This window comes from Sparus aurata, chromosome 19 (assembly GCF_900880675.1).
Source record: "Sparus aurata chromosome 19, fSpaAur1.1, whole genome shotgun sequence".
Lineage (NCBI taxonomy): Eukaryota > Metazoa > Chordata > Actinopteri > Spariformes > Sparidae > Sparus > Sparus aurata.
This window is the reverse complement of record NC_044205.1, coordinates 7,048,683-7,063,292: the sequence shown is the minus strand read 5'-3', so window position 1 is coordinate 7,063,292 and position 14,610 is coordinate 7,048,683. Positions and strand designations below refer to the sequence as shown.

General features: G+C 42.0%; 1 protein-coding gene across 1 annotated transcript in view; it reads right to left on the bottom strand.

Moving 5' to 3' along the window:
* LOC115570290 (microtubule-associated protein 4) overlaps positions 1-14,610 on the bottom strand; it is a 129,275-nt gene that overhangs the window by 9,485 nt on the left and 105,180 nt on the right. Inside the window, 5 exon segments of the mRNA XM_030398764.1 lie at positions 3,373-3,435; positions 3,674-3,854; positions 5,861-6,115; positions 7,368-7,789; positions 7,791-8,345. Coding sequence (XP_030254624.1) covers positions 3,373-3,435; positions 3,674-3,854; positions 5,861-6,115; positions 7,368-7,789; positions 7,791-8,345 — 1,476 coding nt within the window.

Genomic DNA, 14,610 nt, shown 5'->3' with positions numbered 1-14,610 from the left:
GTTAGAGGAGAAGGTCTGTACCACTTTCATGTCTGTGCATTAACTATAAAGCTGGATTCTACAAATTGTTTAGGTCAAACATCAAGTCAGTGAAACAATCAGTGTGTAAAGTCTTAACTAGCTCCAGCTAATGTCACTAGAGTTGGTACTGGCTGTTGAAGTGAAGACACAGAATATAAACACTGGACACTGGAGTTAAGGACAGTGTAGACTGAGCCATGATATGAAAGTGGACTGATGCTTCAGAGCATCCCAAACACACTGAACACTTTCTGCTACCTTTATAGAAACATCATAAATGTAAAACCAAAAGTCGACGTACTTTGAATAAGATACGATTACCGAGTGTGTCATGTATTCAGACACACTCTCTCTAAACCCAAAGCCAAACCACAAAGCACCCTGTCTGTCATTTACAGTCACCGCTGACTGATAAAAGATGCGAGTCCCAGAAAAGACAGTCAACCCGAAAATGAAATGGCAGTAAAACTGAGCTGGAGAACAGACCAGAGAGAGACAACCAGGCAAACACTGAGCTACCTTCAGATTTGGGGGATATCACTGACTTGCTGTTTGGTTGTAAAAACAATGTGAGTGTATCTTTGTGAACAAGACTAATACGTTCATGTGTTGTGGGCACGTTGAATGCAGAGTTTGCTTTCTTAACCTCGAGTTTGAACACAGGTGAAGAGTTTTCTCTTATTTAAACGTTCCTTTTTGTCAGAAAACAATGTTACAACAGCAAAATCAACAGTACATAATTAAAGGTCTGTGCTCGCTCTGGTTAATTAAATAGCCTCTGTTGGTTGTTTTGAGAGTGATCATAAACATGGTAGATGCACAAAAGCGGAGCAGTCGACTTAAAGGATAAGTTCACCCCAAACTACAAATTCAGTTGTTATGTTTTAAGCTGGAACTTTAAGAGATTTGGTCTAAGGCAGATCTCTGGAAGACCATTTTATGGGTTTCTTTGTGTTTTTTTTCCTCCAGCTACTTCAGTTGTTTCGGATGATGTTGCAACGCTTTTTTGCCGTGAAGCTCCATGAATGTTTGGTGGACTATGAAACTTCTCTGACTTTCCATCAGCACTGGGGAGGAGAGGATGACCTCCTTTACAGTACAAATAAATATCACGGTGTGAAGTTGGTGAAAGAGTCTTTCTCGAGGTGATTAAGGTTCAGAGAGCATTCTTTTTGAAATCTAGGTTTCAGTCATAAAGTCCTCCCGTCCTCTCACCTTCTTACAGGTACACTGATGAATTGTTCCACCTCCTCCCGGTGGATACACACAGCTGACATTATTATCTCTGTTTGGTTTGAGTGAATCCACTCCAGATTTCCTCACTTCAGCGTGCTGAGCCACTGAGGCTGTACTGCACTTGCACCAATTAAAAATTGGTCAATTCACGGATGTTTTGCTATATGTCAGCTTTTTCTTCAGAGTGCTGAGCAATGTGTCCTGCTGTCAATCCTCCCCGAGAGCCTCTGCTATATCTCCAGCTCCCGCTAAGACATGTTTAATTGAGGAAATCCTCCCGCTTCCCTGCATGTTTCTAAAGAGTAATTTGACTTGCCGTAAGAACCCTGGCAGATTAGACGACGCGGGGCTGTATCAGCAGGAGCTGCAAACTCCTGTCAACAGCAGGGGGACAGTAATCCACACACTGCTGTGGTGAGGCTTTTTAACTCTCCAGGGCCTTTCAGCAATAAAGCCTCGCTCCGTCTACACGCCTCAACCGCATTGTCATGGCTGGACAGTGTGTGTTGCAGTGTCACACTCCTGCTGACAGCTCTCCTGTCGCCAAAACGTAAACTAATCTGTCGACAGGAGGAGCAAAGCTGTAACTGTGCTGGAGGAGAGAGAGCGGGGAGGCAAAACTCAGGAGGGGATTACAGAAGATGAGAGAAAAGAAGAAAGAGGCCCGAAATATCTGCAGAGCGCTAAAGGCACAGAGGGAGGTCGCATTGTAGTGATGAATAATCGCACCAGTTAGGTTTTTAATAAATAAATACCAAAACTAGACACGATTTTGATCATTTCCCCGACTGTAAAACCTGAGAAAATAAACTGTATTCGCAGAGGAAAAGAAGATACTTTCATGTAACTTATCATAACAATATGATCGGATAAGATTAGATCACTGCTCACACTGCTGCCATCTGAAGAAGCGTCTGCTGCCGTACCACCAGACTACAGAGCAACTTCTTTTCTCAGACTGTCAGATTCTTGAACGCATCCTCAATGCTCCACCGCCAATACTTTGTTTTAGCACCTTGATTCGTATTCAGTCTCTACAGGTTGTTTTTTTTTTATGTATGTAGCTTAGAGAGTTATTCATCATACACACTTTATTTGCATAATGACAACAGAATTCCTCCTGAATCTTGAATCCTTACTATTCATCCAATTTAATAAATCAGGAGAAATTCTAATAAGAAATGAACAGAAGCCGTCTCCTTTAGGCCTCTGATGTAATACCATGACAACATTCTATGCGATGAATATATTGTGTAATTTAACGTGACATTTACAGATTGTGCTGTATCTGAACATATCCTTAATACTATTTTGCTATTCATGTCAAACTCATTGCCTCGCACGATACTGACACATTTTATCCATTAGCTACTGTATTTAACTGCTGTACACAGTCGCTCACCTGTTCATTTCTTTGAATGTTGCGGAGGAATTTGAATGTTAGAGCATAAAACAAAAACATGAGCTATCAGAGGCCTGAGTAAGATCTAACAACTTCAACATTAGGAAAGCTGAATTATTTTCTATTGTGTATTACAATGGATGTGGACCCATAGTCGCGGTATGTATATATGTATATAAATATACACAAATACATACCGCAACTATGGGCTGACTGATTATCAGTCTAAACATTTATTGGATATGATATTCTGCATTCTTCTGATTGTCAGAAAAAGTTTTTTTTTTTTTTTTTTTATCTGATTGCCGTTAAAATAAATTATTTAAAAAAATTCAAGGATCTGATTCAGCAAAGTAACTAGTAACTAAAGCTAACAAATAAATGCAGTGATCAAAAAGTACATTATTTGCTTCAAAGATGTATATGAGGGGAAGTACAAAGTAGCACATATTTAAATAGTCAAGTAAAGTAGAAGTACAGCTACTCAAAATTGGACATTTCTCACAGTACTGAACATGAACATGGGGTTTTCCAGAAATGTTTCACCAATCTTTGGCACATTTAATCATGAGTATTAACACATGTGTGTCATTACACTGTTGTTTTCTTCCTTTGTGCTTTATGACAAACTAGAGCCAGAGGCTGAGAGAGTTTCCTCTGAGTGTCTCCTGGTTCTGAGGTGAACATGTGAGGTGACTAGGGTGCTGACATACCTGCAGAAGACCTCAGAGTGCTGGGCTTCTTCTCCTCACCTGGTTTGCTGTCTGTCTTAGAGGCTGAAACACAGATGGAGAGTGTGCAGCGGTCGCAAATGACAAAGTATGTCAATAAGACGGTAATAAGTAAGTTCAATCATCAATCATTTGCAACATTCCTACTCGAATGCATCTGAAAATCCACTGAATACACGCATCTTACTCATAATGAAAGACACTTATAAGCTACACAAACAAATACTAATCACCAAAAACATGTGTGTATGCGTGTATGTGTGTGTGAGCACATCTGCTGTACCCAGAGGCTTTTTGGCTGCAGTGGTAGTACTGGTGCGAGTAGACGCCGTTGAGCGGGCTGACGCAGCAGTTTTACTGGCTGCTGTGGCAGCAGTTCCATTTTTGGTGGCAGCGGTGGAGCCGGTTTGATTTGAGGTGGCGGTGCTAGCCTTTGGCACAAGGGGGCGCTTCTCTGCAGTTGTCTGAGGAGAGGGAGAAAATGCAAACACAGGAGATGATAGGTGAAGAGAGGCCGGACAGACGGAACGGTGTCAGCAGCAGTGAAGGCAACGAATAAATCACAAACCTTCATCAACAAATTAAATGCTGTTCGCGCTAAAGTGGGTCAGAGAACAACTTTTGCATGTGCGGCTGCTGTCATCAGCTCAGGCAAGTGTTGACTTCACTGAGAAATTCAGGTCAAAGATTTTGCCCCAATGAGTGTAACATGTCGACTGAGTCCGAACCGCTCCTTCAAGATTGCACATTTCATTCAGCAGCATGTTTCCACCCCAAACCCCTTGCGTGATGCTACGCTCCACATACAGCTGAGACATCCTGCAACAAGCCGGCCTCGCTGAACTGAGTCAGCCGGCACCCCTGGGCGCTGAGAGGCTAAATAAAGGCTGTTAATTAATCGGTTGTAGTGTCACACTGGTTGCAGTTAAAGAGGCCACCGAAGGAGGGTGATAGAATTCTGATGTGTCTTTTGAGAACAGGGAGCAAGACCTTAATGGGACTTATGTAATAACACAAGTGTCCAGTTTTAGATGCTCGTAACAGACTAGACCTGAAGCCACAGCGATGTGTTCTGGATCCAATGACACCGGCAGGGAAATGTGACTCTTTGCAGAATTTTTCTTTTGAATTACTTGTCAGCAAAACACTATAAGCAGCTGTTTTTATCTCTATTTTCCATCATGTTTCTATCCATGTCTGTTTGTGTCTTTCCCAATACGATTAATAATAAACAATTGGTTAACATCCATTTTTCCCCGTACTCCTACAACCAAAAGTACTCCAAAGGCTGGATTCGTACCCTCATGGACCCCTGGGGCCTGAAGCTGCTGGCCTATTGTCCAGTCCTGACAACAAACTGTCAACAGTCACATTGAATGTCTTAGATTGGAAATTCTTCCTCCTGGTGAGAACAACTTTATCGTCGACTGCCTCACCATCAAAGGCTGTCCTTTACTCACACGGTTAGCGCTGGAAGGTCTGCATCACACCCCTGCCGGCCCGGGCAGCCCTCACAGGGATGCAATGCGAGTGTGCGGCACTATCTTACCTATAGAACAATCAGTAATGACAATATTTTTATAAACAACTTCTGTAACAACTCTACAGAATGAATCAATATTGGTGTTATTTCTGTCGAGCTTTACATTTTAAAAAGAAGTCATACTTTTTTCTTTTCTGTTCTCTCATCGTGGAGGGACATGTTCAGGGGCCACGGGCTGATAAATGTGTGTGTGTGTGTGTGTGTGTGTGTGTGTGTGTGTGTCTGTGTGTGTTAATTGTTTCCAAAAATCTCCGCCCACCCAGACAAAAACACTGAGTTCTGAATATCTTCACCCTGGCTTTAGTTTTCAGCAAACTTCAATGCATTACCATGTGTACAAGGGGCCAAAACATATAGAAAAAGCTTCCTTTGAAGAAACACCTGTGTATTTGTGGACAGGGCCTTAAAAATGTTGTCCACTTTTCCTTCATCAGTGAAGGATGTGCAGGGAATGTCATCAGGATTTAGGTAAAGACACCTGGTCTGCAGAAACTCAGTTGGGTGCCGGTTCAGTATAGAAAATGGATTGAAGGTTGGACTGTACCGCAGTGTTAGAACACACTCCTGTGAGTCTGTGCATGCTAACAGGCACAGAGACCAGATGGTCACATTCTCTGACTGAGGGGGGAAACAGATTTTTGTGTTCCGCAAAACAACATGAGCTTCACATTAAGCAGTGTCTGTACTGAAAAAAATATGATCCAAGCCCATCGGATCTGTTCTCCTAAAAGGCTGATACAGTTGAATGAAATTCTACCAGACCTACTCTGGTTGGAGCAGGACTATAAGGAGGTTTACGGCCTTTTTTATTGTGTGCTGGTGGTCATCCAGTATGCTGAAGTGCCGTTGAAATCCTTCGTGGATCCAGGCGTGTTGTTCCGTATAACTGACCATTCTTTGACAGACGTCTTGACAGTTGTAACTTACCTTAGGTTTGACGTCACGTGTAGTGACGGTGACTGAGGATGTTGGGCGGCTGGTGGACGTGGTGGAGGGCCGCTTTGAAGCAGCCGCGGATGTGGATGGTGCCTTGGCTGTGGGTAGTTTTTTGTCAGAGGTGGAGGTGGTGTTGGAGGACATGGGGCGCCTAGCAGGGACCGAACCGGCAGCAGCTGCGCTACTCGGCCGCGTTTTGGCGGCAGCAGCAGCGGCAGCGGTTGCTTTGGTCGCCCCGGCAGCAGGCTGTGACGCGGGGCCGAGACAAACGGGAGCGATGGAGGGCAAAATAAGGAGGGAAAGCAAAGAGAAGAAAAAAATAAGGAAAATGTCAAATCATAACAGCAGGGGAGGTTAAGCAGCTGTAGCAGCATTGTAATCAGAAATCATAAGAATGCAGTAAAATAATAATAATCAGCATTGGGTCTGATGTCTCATGTTGATACTGTTTATGGCTTTAAATGGCTGAGAACAAATGTCCTGCATGTACACAGCAGGCATAAAGAAAGCAGCAGCAGAAGCTTCAGCAGCATGCATGATGAACAGCTTTCTGTCACTCAAACTCAACCTCAACATACAGCGCTTCTCCAGTATATATCACATATAGTCCCTTCTTCCAGGGGATGTCTGAACCCATTCATCATGTGACTTTACAAGGGAAATGTAACCATCATATATACAAGAAAAAAAGAACATCTGTATCTGTATAAGATTGTATTTCCTTAGTTGAAGTGTGCAATAACTGACCACACGTCAAAAGACTGGAGTCAAATAAAGCGAGTAAGACAGAGGAAAGATGACAAATGTATACAAAGAAGCAACATATTTGTGTTCATTTATCTAAAGTGCGTGCTAAGTGCTGACTGGAAGTTGATCGATATTAAAGGGATAGTTCAACCGAAAATCAATCAATCAATCAATCAATCAATCATCAAATCTTACCTTAGGATCTATTCATTCATCTAGATTGTTCTTGCGACAGTTTTGGTCATATATGAAAACATGTTGGTTTGGTACAGACCCCAACAAATGTCACATCATCATGATTTTAACAGTTTTTCTCAGTTTAGGTAATGCTGTGAAGCCAAAATGACTATTACAACTAATTGTGAGGCAAATCACAATCGCAGTATCCGTCGAAATAAAATCAGAATGTCGCTGAGCTGCGTAAAGTAAAAAGTAATGTCGTGAGTTTTTCTGCTGGGAAAAAGAATAAAAGCAATCTAATTGTTTTTTAAATTTGTAATATGTAATCAGCGCTTCAATATAATTTTGGTCAAACTTTATGCGCACTGAATACACAGTTTTATAATACACATAATAATAACGCAATAAAAAAACTGTCTGACATGAGTCTGTGTGTCATATCTTATATTTTTTAAACAGTGATCATTTCTAATGTGATGCTAGTGAAAAGGTCTGACCCACAGTTTCAGTATAGATTCTATGAATTTCAGAGAGTGTCAGTGTGTAAAGCCTCATCTGACATAAATCCTACCTTGGTCTTCTTGTCTGCACTCCCCAGGTCTTTGCTCGGTGCTGCACTGCTTCCATTAGTCACAGGTTTAGCTTTTTTGGCCTTGTCTCCTCCGTCAGCTTTTGCAGCTTTCTCCTTCTTGTCATCCTTCTTCTCCACTGTCTTTTTGTCGGCCTGCTTCTCTTCCTTTTCGCCCTTCTGTGCTGGCTTTTCCACTGGCTTCTCAGCCGGTTTCTCCACCTCAGTCTCCGTCTTCTCGGCTTTGTCGCCCTCTTCTTTCTCCGCTGTCATCTTTGTCTCCGCGTCAGCCTTCTTCTCCAGCCCGTCACGGCCGGGGTCGAGCTTGACGGCTGTCAGCTGCTCCGTGGTCTTTTCCACGTTGTCGTTGTGCTGCCCTTTGCCTTCCTTCACCTCTGTTTTCTCAAGATTCTCACTGGTTTTGTTCTCTGTTTTTTTCTTTGGACTTTTCATTGTTATCCACATTTTCTGTTTTCTCCACTTTATCTGTCTTCACCAGTTTATCTGGCGAGTCTCCTGCCTTGTTCATCGTATCATCTTTTCCTGCATTCTGCTGCACTGACTCCACTTTCTCCATCTCTTTCTCGTTGTCTTTGCCCTTTTCTGTCTCCTTCTTTTCCTCCACCTTTTCTGCCTCTTTCTCCTTCAGCTTCTCTTCCTCTATCTGCTTCTCCTTCAACTTCTCCTCCTCTTTCTGCTTCTCCTTCAACTTCTCTTCCTCTTTCTGCTTCTCCTTCAACTTTTCCTCCTCTTTCTCCTTCTCCTTCAACTTCTCTGCCTCTTTCTCCTTCTCCTTCTGCGCGTCACTCTGTTTTTCCTTCTCCGTCTCCTTCTCCACCTTTGCCGGAGTCCCACTGCTTGCGAATTCAACCTTTACACTCTTGTGCTCAGTGTTATCCAGCGGGTCAAACACGTCCACCGTCTTCACGTTGTCCTGCTTCTCCTCTTTCTTCTCGGCCTTCTCCACCGTGTCTGGTTTTACTGGAAAGAAAAGTTAATTTAATTAGAAAATGATGCCAATAAATTACAGACAGTAAGCCAATCCAATTCAACTTCACACACACACACACAAACACACAAACACACACACACACACACACACACACACACATATCAGCAGCAGCACTCACTTTGGTTCTACAACAACCCTCAGCTCATTATATCCAATACCCACTCAGACACTCATCCTTGATTCAACACCATTTCTAAGCAATACACTCAAATAGGACCACGTCACCACAAAAAAAACCCCCACAGAGTCTAATCAGACAGCTTTAGAAATTGAAACAAAAAGACAGTGTCATACAGCTGTCACTTAAATCCACTCAGTCTACAGACAGATTATGAAAGAACTGGCCGTGGGCACAGCGGCCTGAACTGTCCTGTCTGCCCTCCGTCACTCTCAGTCACTCCGCATCTTTTTCAGTGTCACTGTGCAGGTTTACCACAACTGTCAGCGCTTCAACCACAATGCTCCAGTGTTTGTTTAAACTGGTTTCAAATCCTCATTTGAGCGATTCGATATCGAGTCATTCAACCCTGAGATTGATCTTTCAATACAGGCTATGCCTTTTCTTGCGGAATTATGTCAAGGTCCAAAATTGACATCCGTCAGGCGCCAAACGCAGGTGGATTTTTAGTTTGGCAAGTAAATCTCTGAAGGCTCTCTGCCGCACTGTCAGGTGAATGTTTAGACCAACGCAGTCATGTGATTAAAAACTACACTGAGAGTCTCTTGAGAAATGTTGGTGTCATTTACAGATGAGCTGCTTCTGTTCTCTGCTGTCTGTCTGTGTGGGAGTTTCACACACACACACACACACAACTCCATACCAGACAACAACAAAAGTTATTTAAATTGGGGAAATTTGAATCTTTTTCCCCGTCATCCTTTGTTAGAAATACATAAGCCTACATCCATCTTTACTTTCTAGTTCTTTCACAGCAGCACTTGATTACTTTCGCTTCATGATGCCAAATCACAACAATATCCCATTCATTTGTCTACAGATCATTCAGGACAACCTGACTAATCCTTCTTCAAAAGCTGTTTCAGTTTAATACATTGGATTCATTGTATTGGAGTATTTTCAGCACATTTGTTTACAGGCCTGCATGTGTAAACACACTTTAAATATGTGAAATTAGTGGCGTTAGCTTTTTGGAAAAAAATAAATAAAAAAAAAATCAGATTTATTATTAAATAATAATGTGGGTTTTGTGATATGTTATGTTTCCATTCCAGTACAAGGAACTAAAATATCTCTGAAAATATCAAAGGTCATGTGGCTATAGAAGAGAAAAGATTAGGTTATTTTTTTTCCAGAAAATACATTTAAATAATCCCAAAACATTGAGAAAAACAAGTCAGCTTCCTTCGCTCGTACATGGTTCACTGAAGTAATTCCTCTCTGTGCAGACCAATTTGTACAATCTGTACATGTGACTACTTCATGTGTTAAAAGACCCGGCAGAGGCAAAAGATTCAATGTGTGCCACACAAGATAACATGTAAACATGTTCGACATGTTCTTAATCATCCAACCACACTAACTCAAGGAAATACAGAGGAGAAGAATCTCTAAGAATCTCCCTCACATCACATCTAATCTTCTCCAATATGACATGTAGCTTCCCCTGTTTGCCTTTGACAGATCATCCCTCTGCTTTATATATATTGTTGTGCTCTGCTCTATCTCATCACAGTCTCCAGGAGCTCGAGTGATTGCAGTTACCCATGTATTGGGTCCACCCTCAGTATCTGCCTTGTTATATTCTTAGATTTCTTCTTGAACACGGGCCAATACAACTGAGATACGTCTTCATCATTCCTGTTTCTCCCCATCCGGCCTGACCAATCTCTAAAGTGACAGGCCAATCTGATGAGGCGCAAACTGCTCATAATGAAAACTGATCTCTTCCTGTTGCTAGCATAGCAAGCCAGAAGGCAAGCGGTTTGGAAAGAAAAGTGGAATATGCGAGAATGGCATGCAAACAAAAATCCATTCCTCAAATCTCATCGAGAGACAGCGGTGGTGATGTCTGACGAGCACCTTCCAGAATTAACATCCATGCAAAATGGCTCTATGTTCTGTAGAGTTTGTTCATAAAAGTGTTCCAATGTTCTTACAGCAATTTAAACGGATCATTTAAAACAAAAAAACATCACATTCAAATTTGGTTGAGCAAATGTAATACGTTCAGAGGAGCCTGTAAGAAAAGGCGGAACATTTCAGACTCCATCTGTTGATGTGAATGAAGACAAATTACTCCGAGTCTGGCTGATGATGCTGCCCCCCTCAACCAAAATATCGTGAAAATAAACGAGCCAAAAGAGGATACGGGCCCTGTGTTGACTCACTGAATGAAACATGAGCATCAGCTGACCTCAGGTGATGATGACCTGACAGTTGGGTGAGCTGTGTCCCATTTTAGGAGCTCGATCCCCCTGATGTCGACATTTTTCAAAAGGAATACAAGCACAGAGCGAATCTGACGAAGCAACACTGCCTCTCACAGTAATGGACATCACAGACTGTCGCATGTAAAATTTGCTTTCAATTGCAGGAACAGTGTTCTATGAACGAGGCCAACCACGCAGTCTTTTTTTGTAAGCTGCACACGGGGACAAAAGTACCCGGTTTGAGTTTGATGGTCCACTGTCCCGACAATTCAGGACAATCTGAGATCCATCAAATATAGATGGGGCTTAAAGTTGTTACTTTTCAGAAAGTGTAATTCACACCGAATGTAAAAAAGAAAAATCTGCATCATGTCTGTGTGTTCAGATATGACTGAGCTATTGTTCAGAGAAAGTTAGGACGAAACTATAATCATAAGAAAATACGATCCCAAATTTGGGAAAGTGTTGCTGGTGTCTGTCAACCTTTTTGTGTACTGAAGCCCACACAAGTATCACAATGGTGCCAATAAAGTGGCTTTTGGGAAGTTTCCCTTCACCTGACCGAATATACCACAACAACGACAGTCACTTCTGGTTGATTCGCATGGTGGTGAAATCAGAGACATGTTTATTTCAGTTGACATTTTCAGCCTGTAACATTTGACAATACCTAATTCCACATGTTTGTCTGACTTATCTGACATATCTATGTCTGCTTCTTTTTTAATGTAACACATGATAGAGTCTTTGGTCGGCCCAATCCCAGAATAAAATGTTGGCATTTTACGATTCTACCAACCACTGATGCCTTAAAAATTGTAGGACCACACGTATCATGTACACGTTATAGCAATATGTATCATATCAATGTATCATATATCATTATGCTTCCTTTTTTTTGTTTTTGCAGACAAACTGTTAAATCATTTCAGATGGCTGGGAATAGGGAACATAAAGATAAAAGAAAGAGCAAAGAGAGGGTGGCCTTGAGAGTCAGTGTGGGAAATATTGATTAGTAGATTAAGGGATGAGTGGGTGGACGGAAGAAGAGCAAAAAGAAAGACTAATGTAGGGAACACAGACGGTGAACTGGTTAGGGCTATTGCTTCTGTTTTATAGCTACTTCAGAAAAATGTAATATGCCAATAATGACCTTTGAGTTTTTTCCTCAACTACAAGGTAACTTTAAAGGGACTGAAAAGGGTGGAAAGAGGACATAATAGGAAGGGAAGGACAGAACAAGACAAGGGAAATGGAGTGAAAGGCTTTGAGTAGAATGAAATGACATTGTTAGCTTACATAACATGTAACGACCCCCGACCTGAAGCCCTGACAGACATCAAGACCGAACAGAGTGAACACAAATAGGTGACTACAGGCAAGAAAAGCAATACTGACCTAAATAAAGTGAGACAATGGTGTGACGAGACAAAGGAAAGCAACCAAAAGGGAAGGACTGGAAATGGAAAAATGAACAAAGGGCTTCTCTTTTAACACTGTAAACAATGAGATGCTCAGGAGATCAACTTGATCCTCTAATTAGGGCAGAAATCTGATCTGTGTCACAGCTGTGTGAAGCCTGGTGAAAATGGCTTCATTTAAGCAAACAGCAGGAGGCGGTGCCCTAAAACCCCTCTCCCACACTCTCTCCTGTGTTTTCACAATGCCCCTCCTTTCTTGTCATCAGAGCAGACAGAAGCATCACCAGGTACGACAAAAACACTCACGCACCAAATCCTGCGGCCTCGATTCTTACCAGCAAAATGTTGACATGCTGATTTTCAGAAAAATTCCAGCAACAAATGTAAGCGGAAAGCACAAAAACATCAGAGCAACTGGACTGAGCGGGAACAAGAGGAGATGTAAAGTAAAAAGCATTCATTCACCTCTCCAGAGAGGGGCATTAATTATTGACGGGGCCTACGATTGGAAGCATCGATCACAGCAGGCATTGAGGGTGTAGGTCAGTAATGAGGGGTATTACTGAGGGAAATATTTCATGAGAACATGCTACAGGCCGAGCATGATGTCAGCAATAACTCTCGAAGAGCAGTTACGACAATATGAAATATCTAACAGAGACCTGCTCGGTGAATTAAGGATTCATTACGACCAAACCAGAGGTGACTGTGGAAAGACAAACCAAGGCTGTTCAGGTGAGTTTTATATAGTTTATGTTGAGTGCAAAGTGTAATGATGATTCAACGAGGCAATTAAATTGGCAATATTTCCTTTCTTAACATTTATGTTGACTTATTAAACCGGCCACTTTTACATCTCCCAGCTGAAACTACAGCGGCTAGCAGACTATCACATCCTGAGGTACGAAGTGGTATCAGGAGACAGGACGGGCTGCGGCTAACTGCTTAGCATGCTAACTTCAGCAGACATCCGCTGAAAATAAGAATGTCATTATGCAGATCCTGACACCTGTTTTAGCCCTCTTGAGAAAGAGAATGTATACATCACTCAGACAGCAAGTCAATGGAGCCGTGAATCTCATCAGTGCTACAGAGCAAACATAAAGAGGAGGAAAAACTGCAACAACTACAACTCTTACAGGAACTGCACAATCACACAAGTTCACTTACTCTCGCTGATCAGACCTCTGCTCAGGCTGAACGCTTTCAGAGCCACAGTACAATAGGATTACATTATGACACATGTAGTGACATCACATAATCCTCCATGTAGTCATAAGACAGATAAAAGATCTGTCCCGCCTATCAGGTGAAAACAAAGTTAACGGTACTACCTTCCTCTCGGATGCTATTTTACTGTCCTCTGACAGCCACTATACTGATTCTACACGTTTGCTGTGGCTGGCTAGAAACATACACTGATTCTGTGCATGTAGTGTGTCTTTTCTTTCGTTTTTTTCCTCTTGTCTCTGCATGTTAATGAAGCAGAGTGAGTTTATGTTCACACCGCAAAAATTGCCAATGCATATGATGCTTCTGTTGCCGTCACAAGAGCTGGACCATTGCTCTGCATGGGTCACAAAGCCCAGCACAGCCCCTGATAAGGGTTTGAGCTGGATGTCGACCTGCTGCATGAGCAGAGCTGCTGAGGCACCAGGATGCCCTGGGGTTGCCCGACTCTTGTATAATATACGGCTCGGGACAGCACAGAGCAATGAGCATCTGTGTGCAGTGAGCCAATTCATTTGAAGGTTTCATTAGCATAATGATAACACTTACTGCTCATTTAGGGCTGTTAAGCCTGGACTCTCCTAAGGAGCACCGCCTCAGCTCAAAGATTTTTTGCCTTCTTATTAATATGGTAAAATATGCCAACTTCTCTATTATTTAAGAAAAGCTCTTTAAGCTGTCTCATATTTTTTCAGAAATGTATGTTAAAAGGGCATGCTTGACATTTGTAAAGAAATAATTGGGATTTATTCATTTGCATGACATACTGTACATCTGCATTTACTGAGGAATGTCTTTGCATTAAAAATAAAAATAAAAACATACCAAGCTTTTTTGATGAAATTCTGATGAAGTGATATTTCTACCATTAACAAACTAATCAGGAAACAATTTACAGCCTTCATTTGGGTGCTCAAATTGATTATGTAAATCAGTTCTGATAGACGCTGGTCTCATTTAAACTCTGTCACTCTTTGCTCGACAACACTTGAAGCTCGTCAGCATTGACGACAGCACTCTCTGTGAAGTGAAAGATACGCTCCATCACTGCCCTTTGGCAGCACATCAAACACACTAGAAACAGGAAGTGGTTGTGAAGTGGTAACAAAGTGGAGAGTGAAGATTGGACTTTTTGGTATCTGAAGTGTGGGACCCTGTGTTTGGCTGTCTTAGTGGACATGTTAAAGACTTA